A 22702-nucleotide genomic window follows, 5' to 3' on the forward strand; every position below is an offset into this window, starting at 1 on the left:
TATCTTGTAGCTATTTTTCAACTCTTTATTTTTGGCTAGCAAGAAATCAAAAATAGAAGATGACTATACGTGGATAACCAACTAAACAAGGGATGGAGGGTATCAAAATCTCTATTCCAAGCAATTATAAAGGATATAGATATTCTTTTGAAGTTGCTCTTAGCTAGCGAAAAGTAGTTTTTTTTTCTTTTGTTCATGTTGGGCAGCTCTGCTCGTGCATGGTTGTTGTGTGTTTTTTGCCCGTGTAATTTTCTCGTTCTTATTAATACAAGCCGGTTGTACCAGATCTTTTAAAAAGGATATTTTTAGTGAATATAATATTGATAAGTGGAACTACAATACTTCGATGGCAAAAATCAGTTGGTTAGATTTGTTATGGTGGAATCTAATCATTGGGTTTGAGTCTTGACTAACCATGGTTGTTTATATTGAGATGTTTTTATGGCTTCTTTAATCTTCGGTTTCAAAATTTGGCAACGACTCTTTTTTTTTAGAATTACACAGTAAAACGTAGACGCTTACCACATGCATGCGCACTCACCCCTATGAATACATATACGCAAACTCTACTTTTATGAACACCTTCAAAAGACTAAGCCGACAGATCTCGAGATTCACGAAGTCAGAGACCGTTCTGCAACAAGGAACCCAACCGTTCTTCTTGGGTAAGTAGATTTGGGTATACGTGCACCTTTGATATCTACATCTACGACGGGCTTGATTTTAGATGGGTCGGAAAATACTTTGGGCCAAGTGGACCTATTGACGTCGGCCCTGCAACATGCAAACAGAGAGACATTTCGACAAGCGTGAGGTGCCCAATTTTTTTTTTACAATTTCACCCTTTTTTAACAAAATTTACGTTTGCCCCTTAAGAGACGTAAACTCATCTTTGGACTCTGGGGGTCGGCGTCAGGACTCATGGCGTCGAGGTAACATGTCTCAGCGCCACAGATCTTGACTCCGAGGTGCCTAGCCGAGCACAGCAGGGCATCCTAGGGGGCGTTGATGTGGCCGGTACCTCGGTGCTAGAATACATGGCACCGAGGTCGGCGCCACGCACTCTGGCGCCGAGCATGGATAACCGCGTGTGGTCGCCGCAGCTCTCTCTCGCGCTCTATCTCTCCTTCTCTCACGCTCTCTGTCTCTCCCTCTCAGCGCCGCCGCCAGCCAGCCTTGCCGTCGCCCGCGCCTCCTCCGTTGGCTACCGCCCGCTCCACCGTAGCAGGCCACCGCCCACCGTCCCCCGCGCGCCGGTCACCTCCCCATCCTCTCCTCTCCTCCTCCTCCTCCTCCGCCACCGCCGACGATGCCCGCCACGCAGCGGCAGGCCGTGTTCGCCTCCGACGCGCCGTCCCCTCCTCCCCCTCCGGCGCAGCGGCACCGCCACCGGCACCGGAGGCACCGACCGCCGCCCCTGCTCCCGCCCCCGCCGCCTAGGTGCTCGCCAGCAGGCCGCGTCCACCTCCGACACGCCGTCCCCTCCTCCCCCTCCGGCGTAGCGGCACCGCCACCGACACCGGAGGCACCGGCTGCCGCCCCTACCCCTGCCATGTGTTTTTTTTGTTTAATCACCTAAGGCATGTTAGGGTTAGTCAAAGGAACTATGTACCCTTGTTTGGTACATGTTCTCACATGCCATTTCATGTGCTTGTTATTTGCTTCAATTACCTAAGGCATGTTAGGTTTAGTCCAGAACCTCTGTACCCTAGTTTGGTACATGTTATCACATGCCATTTCATGTGTTGTATGTGTTGAATTAGGTAATCCACTATTTCATTACGTTTTATTTGCACTACGTGAGCTCGTTTCACTACCTATGCAATATTAAACTCAATATTATGACAACAAATAATAAAACCAACAACACTATGAAAAGTCCAATAATAGAGCACATTAATCAACATAACAACATTTGAAGTACATGACGACGAACTAAATAACGTAGAACATGCCCTAGGTACGTCCATACTTAAAGTGCATTACATGACAACACAATGCAAAGTCCAAGAGTAGACAACATTGTTCATGAATAAACCATAGAACTAGCAAGTCATGAAGACTACTGAGTGCAACGAGGCCACTTTCCCTTCCTCTAGGCATCGGGATTCTCCTCCATCGCTGCCTTCGCTCAGAGCGCACGCTCAAGCTTCCTCTCCCTCTCCTCCTTGTACGAAGCAACACGCCTCCTTTCCTTCTCTTCCCTGTGCTCCTTTTCTAGAGCCTTCTCTCTGCATCTCTTCTCCATCATTTTCTTGTTCTCTGCCTCCCACCGTAACAGTTCTGCATCCACTCCTTGTCTTCCGACTTGATCTCAGTGTTGATCCACTGCTCAAAATCACAGAGCGGTGGAGGGGTCTACAACAAATGCAATTGTTACAAAACAAATAAATCATGCAAGACTTTATTTGACACAAAATAATTATTACACAACATTAATTTTTCACCATCTTATTAATGCGACGCTGATGAAATGTAGGCTCAAATGTAAAATTGACACACATCCAATACTTCTGCCTATACGTGTCCTCTTCATCGGACTTGGCTACCTTGTAAGGATCACCGCACCAGCACATGGGCACTAGAACACCACTAGGTAGAGGCAATGGGTTGAAGGCATTTCCAATCATCTGGCCATAACTACAATTGAACCAAATTTGTTCTAAGAACCGAAAGCAATGAATATTAAACCCTATACCTAGGTTTTTTTCTATTCGTTGCACATAAATGAAAACATAATGTAACACGATGATAAGAGATTACCTTGGCTTACTAGCTTTACCACGTCTTGGCATCCTACCGTTACATAATACAAAAAATAAAAAATCACTTCAAACATTAGGTAATCACGTATCTAGGGTTGTAAAATAGACGTAATATATACCAAATCAATGTGTAAAAATGATAAGGGGAGAGAGGATACCTTGCTCGCGAAGATGTATGGATCAAAACCAAGTATCCAAGGTCAAATTCGCTGATTTAAGAGATTGGACGGGTTAGAGAGAGGAAGAACCCGAGAGGTAGGAGGAAGAAATGAAAGCAGCCTTAGCAAAGGAAACTTGGCCGTGGGTTTTGAAACCATGATCGGCTCCAGAATATATGGCACCAAGCTTGGCGCCAAGATCTATGGCGCCGACCTCGGCGCCATTGAAAGCTCTAGTTTGGTTTTGGTTAATTGATGAAACCCTAAGTGCTAACCTAGTTTATTAAGATGATCATGAGATAGGTAGCACTACTCTAAGTGATGAAGCAATGACGAAGATCATGACATTGGTGATGATCAAATGCTTAAACTTGGAAAAGAAGAAAGAGAAAAACAAAAGGCTCAAGGCAAAGGTATAAAATATAGGAGCCATTTTGTTTCGGTGATCAAGACACTTAGCGAGTCTGATCACATTTAGGATAGATAGCCGTACTATTAAGAGGAGTGAAACTCGTATCGAAATGCGGTTATCAAAGTGCCACTAGATGCTCTAATTCATTGCATATGTATTTAGGATCTAGTGAAGTACTAACACCCTTGAAAATGTTTATGAAAATTTGCTAACACATGTGCACAAGGTGATACACTTGGTGGTTGGCACATTTGAGCAAGGGTGAAGAAGTTAGAGTCGAAAAGGAGTGAGTCGTGTTGTTTACAGAGTGACCGGACGCGTCCGGTATGATGATCGGACACGTCCGGTATTCGGCGGTGGACTCAGCGACTGAACGTGTCTAGTCGCCACACCGGACACGTCCGGTATGACTCAGCAAAGGCAGTGTTCCGTAGTGAAGTCGATCGAACGCTGGCAGCGTTCGGTCCGGTGTGACCGAACACGTCCGGTCGTCCAAGGGTGCTTACTGTACTCGACCGGACGCTGAGGCTCAGCGTCCGGTCAGTCTATACCAAACGCGTCCGGTCGGCCCTGGTGGCTTACTGGACTCGACCAGACGCAGCGGCTGAGCGTCCGGTCATTTGTGTTTCAGCGTCCGGTGTGAGCGTCCGGTCGTCAGCAGAAGGGGCAGCAATGGCTAAGCTGGTTTGAATTGGACACGTGGCAGTCTAGGGCTACCGGACACGTCCGGTATGCCGACCGGACGCGTCCGGTATTCACGACTGGAGCATCCGGTGCTACGTCCGGTCGGCCCGCATTTTACCCAAGTGAAGGGGTATAACGGCTCTATTTGATGGGGGCTCTACTTAAAGCCCCATGACCGGCTCAAGGGATAATGCTTGCACATTTTCATTGACATAGCAACCTTGTGAGCTTAGCCAAAGCCCTCCCACTCATCTCCATCATTGATTCATCATCTTTATGAGATTGGGAGAGAATCCAAGTGCATTGCTTGAGTGATTGCATCTAGAGGCACTTGGTATTCATGTTGCGCTGCTGATTTCGCTTGTTTCTCTTGGTGGTTGCCACCACCTAGACGGTTGGAGCAGCGGAGGAGGATCGGCACGAGTTGATGATTATTCGTGGCCGCCTTCTGTGATTGTGAGGGGAGTTGTACCTTCCCCGGCGGAGTGCCGAAAGGTAACTCTAATAAATTGCTCGTATCATTGAGTTACCTCACTTGTGGGTAGGTTCTTGCGGTGTCCAATCGTGTGGACGAGGTTTGTGAAACACCTCTTAGCCGCCGAACCACCAAGTGTTGGTCGACACAACGGGGACTAGCGTGTTGGCAAGCACGTGAACCTCGGGAGAAAAATCGGTTGTCTCTTGTCATTTTGCATTCTCCCGGTGATTGGCTTAATCTTCATCTTGTGGTTGGTTCATCCCCTACACGGCGGTATAATCACCCTACTCACTTATTTACATTCTCGTAAACTAGTTGATACAAGCTCTTTAATATAATTAGAATTGAGAGCTTGCTTTACTATTTACATTCATCTAGTTGAGCTCTTTAGAGTAGCAAGATTGAGAGCTCTTAGTGAGTAGTTACATAGCAAGTTTGGGTGCCTAAGTAATTATTGCAACTAGAATTGTTGGATAGGTGGCTTGCAACCCTTGTAGAGCTAGAGCAAGTTTGCATTACGCTATTTGTCATACTAATCAAATTGCTCTAGTTGATTTGTAGATTTTTAAATAGGCTATTCACCCCCCCCTCTAGCCATATTAGGACCTTTCAGTCATGTATTCTGGCGCCGAGGTACTGGATACGTCAACGCCACCTAGGATGCCCTACTGTGCTCGGCCAGGCACCTCGGAGCCAAGATCTGTGGCGCCGAAACGTATTACCTCAGCGTCATGAGTCCTGATGCCGACCCCTAGGGTCCAAAGATGAGTTTACGTCTTTCAGGGGGCTAAACGTAAATTTTCTTAAAAAAAACCAAATCGTAAAAAATTGGGCGTGGGGTGGCACGTCCCTGACCATGCCCTTCTATGTGAAGTGGAATTTAAGGTGGTTTTGCAAATTTCCCTGCAACTTGCAAAAAATACGAAAGGTTCTATTTAATTATGCACAAAAATGTAAAATTGAGAAAATTTCATGAACACAAATACTCAAATATATGTCCAACGCTCCATGGAATATGTCTCTAGGTAATTACTTCACATTCATTCAATCAGACAACTACTCACGGATATAATCAACATTCATATTCACTACTACATAGAAGGATTTGGGAGGCCCACTCATTTTTTCAACAACGGTGGTATCAAAAAACATCTCTAAAATAATTTCAGAGACCGTTGGTGTTTTCATTCGTCCTTGAAATGCACTCATTATTAGGAGCCGTGGGTGTTACAGACTGTCTCTAGAAAATCCCTCTAGAAATATAGACATTTCGAGAGACAATTCGAAACACCAACCAACTCTAGAAATCGATTTTCAACCAGGGTTAGTAAATTGACTAGCATCTAAAAATAGTTTAACCGAAAAAATTCATAACTTTTTAAAATTAATGTAGGATGAAGACAAACTTTATATCAAATTTATTGAGCTTGAAGGGATCTACAAAATTGAAATTGATGATTTTTTTCATTTGAAATCGTTTAGGGTTCCAAAAAATATGTTTTAATTTCTTAGATTTTGAAGTTCAAAATTTTAGATTTTTCGAATAACTTCGGGTGGAGAGATGTTCTATACCAGAGTTATCGTGCTCGATAAGATTTAAAACTTTAAAGTAAAAACTTTTTACATTTGAAATTTTTATTTAGACATCAAAGTACTTAACACAAGATTTGTAGAAATCAATATAATAGGATAGCGTTCTGCACATCATCGTAAGTAAATAACTCTATGGTGTACTGATAGGGAAGCCTTGCGTGAGGCAAGAGATGTTGAGATCAAATTTTAGGAACCGCACACACAATTTTACAAAAAAAAAAATGTTTGGATACATTTTAGCAGTCTAATTATCTAGAGCAACAATGGGCCTATTCGGCTGGCTGTTTTAGAAGCATTGTAGCTGTAAATTTGCACTGTAGCTAAAATATTTAGAACCACGAATACATCTAGAAACTGTTTCAATGAAGACGCCAAGACGGCAGCCAAGTAGCACCCCAAACGTACGATTTTGGACGCATAGGCACCATAACCTGGCTAGACAACGCTTGCCAGGCCTCTATCAAGGCAAGCCCCTAAATCATTTGTAGGGCGCGCTCATTATCTTGTAATGATTAATCAACCCCTGATCTAGCGTCTGTTTTTTTTGCGTCAGATTCAGGTATAGCTCTGGAGCCCGCGGAATGGAGCGCAGACCACGGTTTTTGTGCAACTACAAGGGCGAAAGCGAAGTCCACGACAGATTTCCTTTAGGCCTTGTTCGGCAGCTCAGGCTTGAATCCGGCCCACTTTTCATTCCTGGACCCAGGTTTCAGAGGGATTCGTTCCTATGGGTCATAGGTGGGGATTGGTTCCAGCCTTAACCGAATGCCTATTCCGTGCTGGACTGGTATTCATTTCGTGCTGGCCTAATCCAGGTGGAATGGACCTCTTTCCAATCCGAGAGAAACGAACGAGGCCTTAATCTGTCTTGAATTGATCCGTACACGATGGTTTTGATGGCAAGATAACGAGAGCGCAACCAAAGCTAGTGCTAGCCGCCAGATGTTTCATCAGCTCTGATGAGCTGCTGACCCGCGGATGGCAGCACACAACGAAAAGGATGGTCTCTTTGTTTTTTTTTTGTTTTTTTAGAGAGAGAGAGAGAACAGGCGGGGTTTTGAGCCCCTATCTGTGTTCGTCGCTCTGAACTCAAACCATTAGCAGCTTGCCCTGGTTTGTCAACTTTCAGCCTGTTCGGGAGGCCGTATCGTATCATGGATTATTTACTTCTGGCTGGTTTGGTGTGAGAGAAAAACACTATTTCTGGCTAAAAATTTACGATCGTTTATGAGCAAACGAACAGGCTGTTTGATTGTAGAAATTCAATAGTACAATGGCTAAACCTGTACTGCACTTTGTCAGTACTGTAGCTGTTGATTCCCCTCTCCGGGCCGGGGATAGAGTCAAAGTGCAGATAGAGAGCGTGGAAGACGCTGAGATGCAGTCCTAGTTGGACCTGGACGTTATTAGTTTTTTTTTGAAAGGTGCCATTACAATTCTTGAAGATTAGAAATATACTATTACGATTCGTCTAATCGCAAGCATGCCATTATAATTTTGCGATACTTTGAAATATGCCATCGTATATGCCCGACGAACGCTTGGGCCCACTTGCAGGCATCCGTGGCATACGGTCGACCGTATCCGTTTGTTGCCCGTCTTCATCTAAACGGCGCGGTGAACGTCACCGTCTCCACCTCTCTCTCACTCTCACTTTCCCTATCTCTCTCCCTGAGCAAGAACCCTAGGCTGTGGTGGCGGCGGCAATTTCGGCGGTGGTGACGGTGATGATCCCGATGACGGCGCAGCAGGCCAAGGAGACGGCGCAAGGGGGCCAGTCGAAGGAAAGCAATGGAGTAGCGTGCGCGTCAATGGCGGACGTGCCCCCGCGCGGGTCGCCGATGGTGGACGGCGACGAAAGGTACTTTTTCTCTCCTTGCTGAGCACAGAGATGAGTAGATTAGGCCTCGATTTATGCATTGTCGCTGGAGATGTGCACATTTTGATGTGATTTGGTTGATGCTAGGGTTCCACTATTTTCCCTAGAGATTAAAGTGGAAGCATTCTGTACGATAGACTCTTTGGGTAGGAAAGCTTACACAAAGGACTCAGAAACTGAAGATAACTGGAAGTGGTTCTTGCAACAACTTTCCAGAGCAATTGGTGATGTACCAAATCTTGTAATTTGTTCAGATGCATGCAAAGGCCTAGAGAAAGCAGTGGGTCCAGTGTTTCCAAATGCTGAGAATAGGGAATGCATGAGACATTTGTACCAAAACTTTTTGAAGCACTATTCTGGTGATGTAATCACAGACCACCTATATCGTGCTGCTAGAAGCTACACTGAAGGCCTATTCAAGTTCCACATGCACAAGATTGCTGAGTTTGCTCCTCAAAGTATAGAGTATCTTCAGACTCACCACAACAGGATATGGTATAGGTGTGGGTTCTCAGAAAACAGCAAGTGTGATTATTTGACCAATAATGTGTCAGAAAGCTTCAATGCACAGGTGAAGCACCTCAAAGGTTTATTTGTACATGAGCTGGTAGATAGAATTAGAGAGCTAATAATGGAGAAGAGATATTTGAAGAAGAAGATTGCTAGGCAGTGGGAGGATGGAATCCTACCAGGTGTGATAAAGGATCTTAACCTGATCAGCAAACATCTCAAAGTGGTCAAGGTCAAAGTCATTGACGATGACATTGCTGAAGTGACTCTCTTGGATGACTGGAACAATTAGAAGAGGCACACTGTGGACCTACAGAACCGTAATTATTCTTGCAGGGAATGGCAGGTGACTGGAAAGCCCTGCAAGCATGCTTTGGCCTGGATACTTTCAAACAGAGGGATAAGGATTCAGGATTATGTACACGACTACTATTCTGTTGCTAGATTTAAGGCAGCCTACCAAGACAGGGTTGAGCCTATCCCAGACAGGTCACAGTGGCCTATTGTCGACCTTGGCTTCAAAGTGTACCCTTCATTACTGGGCAGAGGTGCAGGCAGACCAAGGGTTGTCAGAATTAGAGGGAGTTTGAAGAAGAGGGCCACTCAAAAGAAGGTCGGGTGCAAGAGATGTGGTGGTTTTGGGCACTTTCCCAAGACCTGCAAGTTCCCAGAACTAGGAGAGGATGGAGAAATAGGACAATGGTCTTCAAAAAGGTATTCAAACTACTTGTGTGTTGCCATTTTGCTCCAAATTATCTTTTCCTATTACCAATCTACTCTTGTGATTCCACTGCAGGAAGAGGACAACTGAAGATGTCGCTGGACCTTCCCAGGTGAAGAAGAAGAAGACTCAGAAGAAGACTAATCCTAAGAAGAAGAAGAAGACACCTATAAAAAAAGCTACAGAAGGCAACAGCTGCACCACCACCAACTGTTGTTAGCAACATCAGGCAGCTAGTCTTTGTTGCTCCACAAGCAAGTGGTACTAAGTAGCCACAATCTGCAATGTTTGATGGACAGCATGTGACATCTTTTGTGAACTCTATAGCCATCTTATGATCATTCTGTAATGATTATGAACTACTAATATGTAATGTGGCACTTCTGTTGCTTAGCTAGTAAACTCTACTATGTATTGAGGCATTTGAACTTGCCAACTTTCTAAGTTGCTGCTGTTACTATACTGCGTATGGATATTTAGTGCCAACTTGGTTATGAAATGATGTTGGAACTCTATTGTATTTTCACTACTGTCATGTGGCTGTGGTCTGTGTGCTTTGATCTACTTTACTCTGAATGTTGCTAGCCCTTGTTCTCCTCATCCAAAATCAAGACAAGATGCTGCTGGAATTCTTACATAATTTCATAAAAAACATAGCACAATGCTGATCAATTTCATTACAGTCACTTCATCATCTGGGCAACAACTACACCTATCAGTACACCAACAAGGACACCTACTACAACAGATACATCTAACACAATCTGCATTTTCTTATTACCCATGTCCTGTGTTGCATTACTAACTGGACTAGGAACAACAGAATGCATGTCTCCAATTTGTGCTTTCAGTTTCCAAATGTCTTGAACAACAATGTCCAGTGTTTGCCTCATCTCACGGAGCTGTTGCTTGAAATCACCAATACCATCCCCAACTTGATGACGAAGGGGCAACTGGACCTGCATCTGCTGCTCCTTTTGTTGATTCAGAAACCAGGCCTCGTACTGCTCCTCCGAACGGATCCAGCCACAAGTTGTTGGATCACCCTGTGCACCCTAAATCAGTCAAATAGAAACCAAACAATGAAGATTCAATTAACACAACAAAGCCTACCTTTATGTTGTTCGGGCACTTGACAAATAGGACATCCTTCGAGCGCTCTTGCTTGCTCACGATTCTGATTAGAGGAACATGGCATTCGGGACAGTCCAATAGGGGGTACTGCACCCTTCGAGTGCCAGCAGCGGTGGAGCTCGAGCTCATCCTTGCCTGCGGTCGAGTCGCCCCCTTGCGCCGTCGCCTTGGCCTGCTACGTCGCTGTCGGGTGGTCGTCGCTGCCGCCGCCACCGAAGTCGCCGCCGGGAGCGCACCCTAGGGTTCTTGGCCAAGGAAAGAGACAGGGAGCACGCGAGAGAGAGGGGTTGAGACGGCGATGTTCACAGCGCCGTTTACATGAAGACGGCCGACGGACAAATACGGTCCGGCGTATGCCACGCGAACCTACAAGCGGGCCCAAGTGTTCGTCGGGCGTACACAATGGCAGATTTCGAAGTATCGCAAAATTATAATGGTACGCTTGCGATTAGACGAATTGTAATGGTATATTTCCAATCTTCAATAAAAAAAATGGCACCTTTCCAAAAAAAAAACCCAATAAATAAATGGTCTATTATGATCATGTCATTTCTCCTGCGCCACTGGAAGGAACCGGACGAATTGTTCTGACATTTCTGAGAGTGTCTCGCCACCCCAAGACAGAACTGGTTTGTATGCATCCTTTGTGGTCGGCAACTACTCTCTGCAGCCCGTGATTCGTGCGTCCTTTTTTTTAACATCTGAACAATAATATGCAAATGACAGAAGCATAACAATGACATACTAGACGTTTAGAGCTTCATGTTCGCGATTAACTAAGATTCCAGCTTTTGAAAGAAAAGAGTAGTGTTAGTCCAAAGATAGTACATTTTGAAATAAAAACATATTACGTACAACGTTAATCAAACCATTGACATGCATGCTTAGGTGTATATAAGAACTAGTATAAAATTAGATTCATAATTCAAAAATACCTTAACGCTGCATTTAGTTTTTCTTTATCGAAGTATATGTGATCAGTGATCATATTTGAGAAAAATAATAGCCTAGCTGCACTTTACAGCTTACTAGTCCAGTAAGAACGTGATGTACTGTAGTACTCCGTATTAAGTAAGGACTGGAGCTAATCTGCCTATATTCACTGAACCGAATCGCGATTGATCGAGTTCATTCCCCCTGCCGTTACTACGTTCAAAAGGAGTCCATCCCCCCTGTGAATCCTGCAATTCGATCTCACCCATCTCTTTCGCGTTTGCTGCTCGCTCGTCTGCTCATCCTTCCTATTCGACTTTAGGACACGACGTTCGCGCCATTCTTCTTTCACTCGTGAGCCCACAGTTGACACTAGACGTGTGGCGACACGCCGCCCACCTGCAGGCCCCTCGCCAGTGCACAGTAAGGTAGCCGTCGTTGCATCAGATTACAGCTTTAACAGTTCAGCATCTTTTATTGGCGCCAAACCGGCACACGCCAGAGGACAGAGGAGGTCTCGGTCGAGTCCAAGTCCTAGGCGAATGCGACTTGCATTGTGAAGGGACAGCCATATATAGTTGTTGACGAACTGGCGAAGCCGGCCGGCCGTCAGCACACACAGGCCATGAAAGCCGCACAAGTAAAGATCAAGAGTACTATAGTTGTTGACGATGCCAACTGATGCTTGTGTTGCAGATCAAGATAGCAAAAGGTATCTCAAGCAGATCCGGCGTTGACATCGAGCAGTACGAAAACAAACCCATCCACAGTGAAAACGATCGAGTCACAGCAGGAGACATCGACTCGACGTACATACAGAACGAACGGCCAGCTTCCTTTTCTTCTTGGTCGAGATTCGAGAGGCGCCGCTAGCTAGCTAGCTAGCTATACACGGAACAGCACGGCCAGCTCGTTCACTCGATCTGACGGTGCGTGGTGAAGACCCTTACAAATATGCTACAGCTAGCTTAGGCGCCATCAGCACCGTGCCGTATACCCACGACGATACGGCGTAGTAAGCTAATTAAGTACGCGACAAGACTCGTTAACCTCTAGTACTAGTATAATTTAAGCTAATTAACAATGTACTCGTGCTAGTTTTGTAAAACCCTCAAGACTCCATGCCATGCTGGCATGCGCTTCATTCTTCTCTGAGACGCAGGCCGGGATGGGCTTCAAGCAACTTCATGGTCTCCCAGGGCTCCTAGGCTCATGGCGGTTGTTGGCACCGGATCCAGGGTAGTCGTTCACCTCGATGTCCATCCTCGCCGCCACCTCGCCCTGGTTTCCACCTTCCACTGCGTCCTCATCCTGTATAGTATAGAGACGACGTACACATAAAATCAAAGATTAGCTGATGAGTTGCTACTTGCTAGTGCGTGCGTCAGATATTTTTTAAAAAACTTTAATTTATGATGACATTTGTGTTGTCGCACGAACCATCACCATGTTCGCTTGATCGTTTCTGTGGCTTATAAACTGGTTGATGCTGTTTTGTTGTGAGAGAAAAACATTGTATCATGACTGATAAATCTGGCTGATACGATTAAGCGAACATGATGCATGATGCTGATCATCAACTGAACCTTTTGCCTTTTGTGGCGGTAAAGGCGTCGTGAGTGTGGTGGGGTACGCAAATTGCAACTGTGCGAGTGGCCAAGCATGTGATCTGCACTATGGCCGGCCGTCCGTCCGGCCTAGCTAAGCTAACAGTGCATGTGAGTGGAGTGCCTGCCCCAAGCCCCCCAACTTCCAACGCTCGCTTGTGTTCATTGATCTGCTCTCTCCTCCACCGAGCATCAAAAGGCCGCAGCAACGACAGCTCACATGTGTATTGATGTATGTTCTGTAAAAAGGCAAAGCAAAGGTAGGAACTGGAACGTTGTATATGTGTAATCTAATCTCTCTGTGGATAGTTTATGCCGTTGGCTGACTCACTCAAGTCACTTGTGCGCATGCAGAGAGAAGCTGGCCCTAGCTAGTCTGTGACGAGTGGTGTTTTATCAACTGGAGGGCAGCTACAGGAGAGCACTGAGCCTGTGACTGTGAGTGCGCATAGTTAAATTAAGGGGGTGTTTGGTTCTTTAGTCGCTCCTAAAATTCATGTTGCATTGAATGTTTAGATACTAATAAAGAGTATTAAATATAGATTAATTACAAAACCAATTATATAGATAGAGGCTAATTTGCGAGACGATTTTTTAGCCTAACTAATCTATCATTAGCGCATGTTTACTGTAGCACCATGTTGTCAAATCATGAGCTAATTAGGCTTAAAAGATTCGTCTCGCGAATGCGAATTAGTCGCAAGTTGTGTAATTAGTTTTATAATTAGTCTATATTTAATGATCCATGTATATGTCTAAATATTCGATATGACAGGAATTTTAGGAGGGCCGTAGAAACCAACGTGCGAGTGCCAGCAGGGGAGGTAGCTAGCTCACGTGCCTTGTTGGCACATTGGATGGAGGCAAAGCGGGTTCTAGCTAGCTTGCTCCAGCGCTTACAGAAAAGCACGAGCTTGCGCAGGCAGTGGTGATATGTGATGAGATCTACCAAGCTGCAGAACGAGAAAGCGATCGAGCGAGCGCGACCGACCTGCTGGGCAGGCACCTCCAGAGCAGGGTTGTTCGTGGGCTGCTGGCGGTTCCTCAGCGACAGGCTTCCTGCGAAGCAAAACAGGGCAGCAGCTAGTGAGCAAGCATGAAATACATAGGCAACGAAGAAGAAGAACGCAACTGAAGAACAGAAGAAGCATGGACGACTACTGGTACGGTGGCTGCTGCTTACTGGACAGAGGCGCAGCAGAGGATGCCCGGGGAAGAAGAAGGCAGGAGAGCATGAAGCAGAGGACAAGCAAAGCCGTCTTCTTCTTAGAGCTGAACTCCATCACCGCCGCCGCCACAAACCACAGTACAGAGCAAAAACAAGGTAGAAACTGCTCTATTGATTGAGTGGCTCTCTCGCTCTATCTTTCAAAAAAAAAAAGATTGAGTGCCGCTCTCTCAGTCCTCGGCTACCACACAAATGAAATGAACCAACTGTGGCTAGCTCTCGCGCCAATCTGATAGGCATGCAGTGGATGGTGGCCAATGGCCATGGGTAGTGGGGGATTTTATACACAACAACAGGACAGCTCACCCTCTCTTTCTCTGTGCCGCTTGTGTGTGTGTGTGTGCAGGTCTCAAAGTCAACTTGCACAGTTTGCTTTATTCATTTCAGAGCGAGGGGAGGACCGACCGATGATGGAGGATGTGTCGTTTCCGCGACCTGTGTCTTTACATTTTTTGGTGCTCTTCATTTCTTCATTTCCATCTGATCGCTCGATGCCGCTGACACTGGCTGGCCCGTGGTGAGGGGCGAGGTGTCGCATGCGCAGGGCTGGTGTGTGGTGGTGGGCGCACCGCAGCTGGCATGTGTCCACGGGTCCGTTCGCCCGTGGGAAGTGCGAACCCCACCTAACATCCGCACCCGCCACCGATCTTTGGCTGCTGGTCAACGACACAGTCGGGGCGTCCGTCCAAGAGCTTGGTGATCTATATGTATATATCGTACGTGCATGGAGCAACTCTGAGCTGTCGGATGCGCGCCTCTTGCAAATGAGCATCTGGACGGACATACACGTACGTAGGGGATGGCGGGCGGCGTTGTTGTGCATTGCGAACCAACTGTGACGCAGCAGTTGGATGGCTTGGTTAGGTATTTGGGTGCACGTCCACTCGATAAATTACGTACAGCACTTATCAACAAAAGTCCCAATTTCCATCGCAAGTACGAGCACACGGCAGGATTCCTCCGCTCCGATCCAATCCTTGGTGGCTCGCGGACGGCGTAACGAAAAAGGCGATCGTGCATGCAAACGAAGAGTGAACACGGAAGATGGTGTGTAATCCACTGCGGGTTCCCACGTTCTGCGCGCGTCCCTTTTTTCCACACGGCGCAGTGCATGTACCTAACCTAGCCTAGTCGGGAACGGGAAGGAATATATATATGCTTTTCGCTGCAAGGCACGCAGCTCAACGAGGCTGCAGTGGTCATCATTCATCGGCACCCGTGACAGCCGAGAGCCCATGAAAGTACCATGAACGATCTCTACCATCCTGCGGGGCCTAGCAGTGGCACACCTCGGCGACTTGAATCGTGAATTGACATGACATCGGCCGGAGGATTCCGCTCACCTTGGACAGGCGTACGGTACGGGCAGCACGGCGCGGTGGCCGACGAGACGAGCACGTAAACGACACCGCGGACCGCACATTCTCTTCTCATTCTTGGTCGCGGATCGTGGACTCGTGGTGGAGGGGACGATTGGTCATCCCCCGGATCCTGGCGAGCGGGCTCCCATTGGCCACCGCGCCAAAAGCTATCGGAAAACAGAATGGCGACTGCAGCCGCCTTTTGGCTTTTTGCACGTTATCGCTGACCTCGTTTCATTTCGACGAGGTGCAATCGGGTGTGGACGTCCCTTGCGTCGCTGAAAAATCTTTTAACCTACCCACAGATCAGCTCTGGATCCCCCATCCATACTCCATGTGCTAACCCTTGTACCACGAGCTTATTTGGGGGTCATTGTTTTTTTTTCTTTTATTACTCCATCTATCTAAAAAAAAGTGATGTTACGTGATTTTTCGGACAGATTAGCGGAGAAGAGAAATATCACTAATACCCTTGGTTTATTGCACTTGATTTCCTTAAAAAGGATGTCAAATGCTTTACTTGCCTAATTAACATGCGTTGCATGCAAGCATGCAGACTATCCTAGCCGGTTGCGTTCGGTTAAGGAAATTAAAGGACGGATTTTGTCGAGGTCATAACTCCGGGTGTCTCAAGGCACCGATTAGTTAGCGGGCCGCGTATCCTGCAACGCAACAGTCAGCGAGGGCCCAAACGACCGAGGTCAAGCAAGAGCCGAGTAGAGCGGGCCAAGCGCTAAAGATGGGGTCAGCCACGACCTCTTCCACCCACCTTAGTACACGACACTCGCAAGATGCACAAACTCTCCCCGTCACGACCCCCGGAAGGGATGGGGTGAGGTCGAGCGCAGCTAGGCGCGCCTGCTCTGACAATAGCAAGCATGCCGCATTGACCCCGCAAGAACTAAGGGGTATGACACCCACCGTCCAAATATAGACTGACTAGACGCTTGTACGATCCCACCCACTACGGGATGGGGATCCACGACAAGGGGCTCGACGAAAAGGCCATCCAGACTGGCAGAGTGCCCCGACCCCGACGATCGAAGTCGTGGCCCTCGGCCCCGCAAGGCGACCAAGCGATCGACGACCCAGGGCAGCTACCTACTTTGGGTACGACGCCCCTGGGAACCAGGAGACGATGATGAAGGCCATGACAGACACCGTGTTGCACAGGACGGCTGACGAACCGCCATCGAGGCTATAGTGTCGCCACAGCCGGTACAGTAGCGCCACGTCGCATCCTGCCACAACGCAACCAGGAGGCCATAATGATAGCCACGACCAAACGTGCACCAGAAGACGACGTAGCTTGCAAGCTAAGTTAGCTAGACCCTCCCTCAGACTCTCAACCCTTCGGTCGGGAGAACCCCCTCTTTATACAAGCCCTGACCCCGAACTCTATATAAGGACCTCCAGGGCAACGCGATTCAGATCATCCACTACCATTCCATTCATTCACCATTGTGGTAGGGCTCCTAGAGCTTCTCTTCGGGCAACCCTTCGCCTAGCATAGGACCTTCCATCTCTTCCACCTTTCTTGCACTCCGATTGTAAGAACTTCAGAGCATTCAAGTGATGAACACGCACTAGATCATCTTTAAGACTAGAAGTAGGGCTCCGGCTTGAACTAGTATAAATCCTCATGTCTATTAGATGCTACCATCATCTTTCTAGAGCAGCACGACAATCGTATAAGTTTACTAGTTTGGTTTACAAAACACCGACAGTTGGCACGCCAGGTAGGGGACAGTCGCGCACTCTCGTTTGTTGAGAAGGAAGCGATGGCTCCTCGCCCTACCGGTGGACTCGCTGGTGGAATGGCGCTCGACGGCCACATCCGCCGCAAAAACTACGAGTTCATCAGCATCAAAGGGACAGCACCCGCGACCTCCCGTAGCTACGACCCGAGTACGCATCAAGGAAGCAAAGGGTTTCGCACCCCGAGGTAGAGTCGACTATTTGGTCTATGCGCGGCAAAGGAAACGGATGCTTTGGGCACGCTTTGTTGAGACCCGTATAGTCAACACACATCCTCCATTTCCCGCTCTTCTTTCGTACAAGAATGGGATTAGCTAACCACTCTGGGTGGTGTACTTCCCTGATGAATCCGTCCGCTGATAGTTTTGCTATCTCTTCACCGATGGCCCTACGCTTCTCCTCATCGAAGCGACGTAGGCGCTGCTTCATCGGCTTGGAGCCTGGATGGATCTTCAAGGTATGCTCGGCGATCTCCCTCGGAATGCCTGGCATATCTGAAGTTTTCCACACAAAGATGTCTTTGTTGCCGTAGAGGAACTCGACGAGCGTGCTTTCCTATTCGGAGAAAAGTGTGGTACCAATGCGTACCGTTTTACCCTCGAAGCTGCTGGGATATGTGAGGACCTCTTTGAAGCCCTCTGTCGATTCAAACAACCCGGTCGACTTCTTAGCGTCAGGTGCTTCTTCGGCTACCTCCTCATTGAGGGTGGCGAGTTCCCCAGAGGCAATGATTGCTGTGGCATGGCCGCAACACTCGACCTCGCACTTGTAGGCGTGCTGGAAGGAGGTGCCGACAGAGATGATCCCATGGGGGCCCGACATCTTCAGTTTGAGGTATGTGTAGTTGGGGACGGCCATGAACTTCGCGTAGCATGGACGTCCCAGGATGGCGTGAAAGGTTTCGGGGAACCCAACCACCTCAAAGGTGAGGGTCTCAGTCTTGTAATTGAGCTGATCCCCAAAGGTAACGGGCAGATCAATCTGCCTGAGTGGTATGGCCTGCTTCCCAGGCACGATGCCATGGAAAGGTGCTCAGGTTGGGCGGAGCCACATCCAGTCGATGATCATCTCATCGAGCGTCTCGGTGTACATAATGTTGAGGCCGCTGCCCCCATCCATCAGCACTTTGGTGAGTCGCTTTAGGCCGACGATTGGGTCGACCACAAGTGGATATCTTCCTAGGTGGGGGACAGTATCCGGATGGTTGGTCTGATCGAAGGTTATGGTAGACTCTGACCATCGGAGGAAGGGAGGTGTGGCCGGTTGGGCCATGTAGACTTCATGGCGCGCGACCTTCTGATGGTGTTTGGAGTCATAGGTCGTTGATCCTTCGAAGATCATAAGGCAGCCGTCTAGCATTGGAAAGCCGTCATCCTTCTCCTCAGCGACGTCCGCAGTGGGGGAGGGTCTTTCCCTTGCTCCCCTTTGCTAGAGCCTCCAGACAAGAACCACCACATGAGGCCACAGTCCTTGAGCAGATGCTTAATAGGAAAGGCGTGGTTCGGGCATGACCCCTCGAGTAATTTTTTGAAGTGGTTCGAAGTGCCCTCCGTGGGCTTCTGACCACCCTTGCGGTCAGCAGTGGCCACGAGCGAGTCCTCACGCCGTTGCTTCTTATTCTTCCTTTTGGCGAAACGATTGGAGGTGCATTCGCCAGCACCCTCGTCTCGCCTTGCCTTGCCCTTGAGGCAATCGAAGATCGCTCTGACCGCCTCTTCTCCTGAGGCGTGGCTAGTGACGATGTCCATGAGTTCCTTGGTGGTTCACGTGCCCTTGCATCCTAGCTTATGGACCAAAGACTCATAGGTCATCCCCGATAGGAAGGCTCCTATTATGTTGGCGTCGACGACGTTAGGGAGCTCATTGCACTATCGGGAGAAGCGTCGGATGTACCCACGGAGGGTCTCACTAGCCTTCTGATGGCAGTTCTTGAGGTTCCATGGGTTCCTAGGGTGCTTGTATGTGCTCTGAAAGTTTCCCACAAAGATCTCCTTCAAATCCGTCAAACTCTGGATTGCGTTGGACGGCAGGTGCTCCAACCATGATCGTGCCGAATCAGCCAAGAACAGTGGAAGGTTGCGGATAATGAAGTCATCATTATCCGCACCACCGGCTTGATATGCAAGCCGATAGTCTTCGAGCCAAAGTCTGAGGTTTGTCTCCCTAGAGTATTTAGGGATATTGGTAGGTGGTCGATACCTTGGTGGGAAAGCAGCGTTGAGGATGTGCCAGTCAAAGGCCTAAGGGCCTGGCAGGCCAGGGCTTGGGCTCTGGTCCTCACCGCTATCATAGTGTCCGCCATGACGTGGATGATAGCCACGGTGGGCTCCTTCCCTTAGGTTGCTGTAGGTATGTCTGCGGGCGTCGAGGGTGCTACGTGCGTCACGATTATGGCTGAGATGCTGATGTATCTAGGCTGCAACATGCTGCCTACCGCCTTGTGGTGCTTGGTGGATTGGGACGCATCGAGGGCGTGTGCTGGCTGGTGTCGAGCTCACATCACCGAGACAACGAGCTCTCTGCCTGCTGCGCCGCCGCATGCTCGAGCAGCGTGCAAATTTTGCGGTGGGCCCAATGATCCTCGGGTGTTGTGGCCTCCTAAAAGCCATGGAGCAAGGCCGTTGTGGCGGCAATATTCTAGCTTGCTCGAGTGAAGTGAGAAAGGGTTTCATCATCGGCGATGATCCTTCGGTTTACGTCATGGGCCATGGCGCGTGCGCGCCCACCGTCTCTGCGATGTTCGATCTCCCGATCGACCTCCATGTATTCCTGCACAAGCAGTTGTCTGGCTTCATCGATCTCTCGCTTTTGGGCTCTCAGCTGCTCCACCCCTACGCAAGGTGGGGCCACTATCTCCCCTTTGGTTTTGCCACTGAGGTTGCCTGCCGGGGTAGCCTACACCGCGAAGACGCTTTCGATGTGTCCCTCAGGGATACCTGCCATGAAACATTCCCAGGAGGGGTGATGGATCCCTCTACTGAAGTCAGAGCTAGAGTCTGACCCTGGCCCCTCCGTGAGGAGGCCATGGAGGGATTCTGTGACGCTTTCGATCATCCCCATGAACTCATTGTTTGTGGGGGACAGGATCATGCGTTGTGCCACAAGGTGGCTAATGGTCGTCGCGTGAAAGGATCAAGATGCCCAAGAGGGGGATGAATTGGTCTAATTCTAAATTTCTTTGCAATAATTAAACTCTACGGTTAGCCCAATTAACTCCTTGTGCCTAGAAAGTGTTTCTATTGATCTAACGTACAAAAGTTTAGCACCCTAAGTTCCAATCCTACTCTAGCATGGTAATTCTAGGAATGTAAATGACAAGAATTGAATTGCTCAAAGTAAAGAGAGAAGGAGGAACGTGGCGATGTTTTGCCGAGGTATCGGAGAGTCGCCACTCCCCACTAATCCTCGTTGGAGCACCCGCGCAAGGGTGTAGCTCTCTCTTGATCCATGCAAGGATCAAGTGCTCTCTATGGGTTGATTCTTCGACACTCCATCGTGGTAAATCACCCAGAACCACTCACAACTTGAGTTGGGTCATCCACAAGCTCCGCCGGATGATCATCAAGCTCTCCAATCACCACTAAGCCATCTAGGTAATGGCGATCACCAAGAGTAATAAGCACAAACTCTCTCTTGACCACGTGAAGCCTAATGAGAACGGTGGATGCACACTTTGCTACTCTTGATCTCACTAATGAGGGCTCTCTTTAGGATTCTCAAATCTCAATCACCTCACTGCTCTCAAATCAGAAAAGCCAACTAACTCAAATATAGCTCCTTTGGGATATGAAAGACCAATGCTTGGTGTGTGCTTAAGATACCTAAGAATTCTTTTTATGGCAATTAAATGAGTTTTCTTAGGATTAGCTTAAAATCTTGCAGACATACACACACTAAACATGATGTCGGGCCTAGATGCGGTTAAATATAGCAAGCTACCAATTATAGAGCGGTTGAGAGTTTGATCAACCATGTTACCTCCCTCATCTAGGTCGAGATGTCCATTAGTTGGTATTGGTGTCTTGATTGGCTTACATTCATCCATCTTGAATCTCTTGAGAAGATCATTTGTATATTTCTCTTGAGAGATGAAAACCCCTTCTCTCATTTGCTTGATTTGAAAACCAAGAAAGAATGTAAGCTCTCCGATCATTGACATCTCGAACTCCTTCGACATCAATTCACCAAACTCTTTGCAAGAATCTTCATTTGATGATCCAAAGATGATATCATCAACATACACTTGATAAATGAAGATATGCCCATCAAGCTTCTTGGTGAATAGTATGGTGTCGACCTTCCCGATGGTGAAGCCCTTCTCAATAAGGAAGTCTCGAAGACGCTCATACCAAGCTCTTGGGGCTTGTTTAAGCCCATATAATGCCTTGGACAACCTATAAACATGATTAGGATATCTAGGGTCTTCAAACCCGGGAGGTTGATCAACATAGACTAGTTCATTAATAAATCCATTTAAAAATGCACTTTTCATATCCATTTGATATAGTTTCATTTCATGATGTGATGCATATGCAAGGAGAATACGAATGGCTTCTAGTCTTGCAACCGATGCAAATGTCTCTCCAAAATCCAATCCTTCAACTTGAGAGAACCCCTTTGCAACTAGTCTTGCCTTGTTTCTCACAACTACGCCTTGATTATCTTGCTTATTGCGGAACACCCACTTTATTCCAATAACTCTTGCTCCTTTTGGCCGTTCTTCAAGAGTCCAAACTTTAATGCGGGTGAAGTTGTTCAACTCTTCATGCATGGCATTTATCCAATCCGGATCTTGAAGAGCTTCTTCTACCTTGGTAGGCTCATAGCAAGAGATAAAAGAGAGATGAGCAATAAATGAAGCAAGTTTTTGTGAGCGAGTCATTACACCCTTTGATGGACTCCCTATGATGAGATCTTGTAGTAGAGGTGTATTTCTTCTATTGACCACTTGAGGAGGAGATTGTGGAGCATCAATATCTTATGCTTGTGCCACCATTTGATCATAGGAGACATGAGTGTCTTTATTTTCTACTCTCCCATCTTTATCATCATCTTGTGGCACACTTGATGAAGAAGGTGGATCAATCACTTGTACATCATCTTCATCATCTTTAGGCTTGATGTCTCCAACGGGAATGTTCTTCATAGACTTCCTCAATGGTTCATCACCTACATCATCAAGATTCTCATTTGCTCCTTGGGAGCCGTTAGATTCATCAAATTCCATATCATATGTTTCTTCAACCAAGCCAGTGACATGATTAAATACTCTATATGCTTTGGACTTTGATGAGTAACCAACAAGAAAACCAATATCACAATGTCTTTAAAACTTCTCTAGGTGTTGCTGCTTCTTATAGATGTAACATTTTCCATCAAACACCCTAAAGAAGGAGATGTCCGGCTTCTTCCCATTAAGCAACTCATAAGGTGTCTTGCCAAGGAACTTTTGAAGGAATAGACGGTTGGATGCATAGCATG

The 22702-nt window shown here is 47.4% G+C and overlaps 1 protein-coding gene across 1 annotated transcript; it reads right to left on the bottom strand.

Moving 5' to 3' along the window:
• Window positions 1–11980: 11980 nt before the first annotated feature.
• LOC136459301 (uncharacterized) lies at window positions 11981–14483 on the bottom strand. The gene is made up of 3 exons (XM_066459174.1): window positions 14058–14483; window positions 13866–13933; window positions 11981–12578 (listed from the first exon to the last, which is right to left on the bottom strand). Exons 1-3 carry the CDS (start codon window positions 14155–14157, stop codon window positions 12453–12455), a joined length of 294 nt encoding a protein of 97 aa, XP_066315271.1. The 5' UTR covers window positions 14158–14483; the 3' UTR covers window positions 11981–12452.
• Between the last annotated feature and the right edge of the window lie 8219 nt (window positions 14484–22702).

Source organism: Miscanthus floridulus, chromosome 6 (genome assembly GCF_019320115.1).
Source record: "Miscanthus floridulus cultivar M001 chromosome 6, ASM1932011v1, whole genome shotgun sequence".
Lineage (NCBI taxonomy): Eukaryota > Viridiplantae > Streptophyta > Magnoliopsida > Poales > Poaceae > Miscanthus > Miscanthus floridulus.

Bases quoted from the DNA above. Each gene is read 5' to 3' on its own strand.
- LOC136459301 (XM_066459174.1), bottom strand. From the start codon at position 14,157: ATGGAGTTCAGCTCTAAGAAGAAGACGGCTTTGCTTGTCCTCTGCTTC. The intron at 13,934-14,057 runs GTAAGCAGCAGC...TTTGCTTCGCAG, and splicing joins CTCTGCTGCGCCTCTGTCCA to GAAGCCTGTCGCTGAGGAAC. The intron at 12,579-13,865 runs GTCGGTCGCGCT...TATACTATACAG, and splicing joins TGGAGGTGCCTGCCCAGCAG to GATGAGGACGCAGTGGAAGG.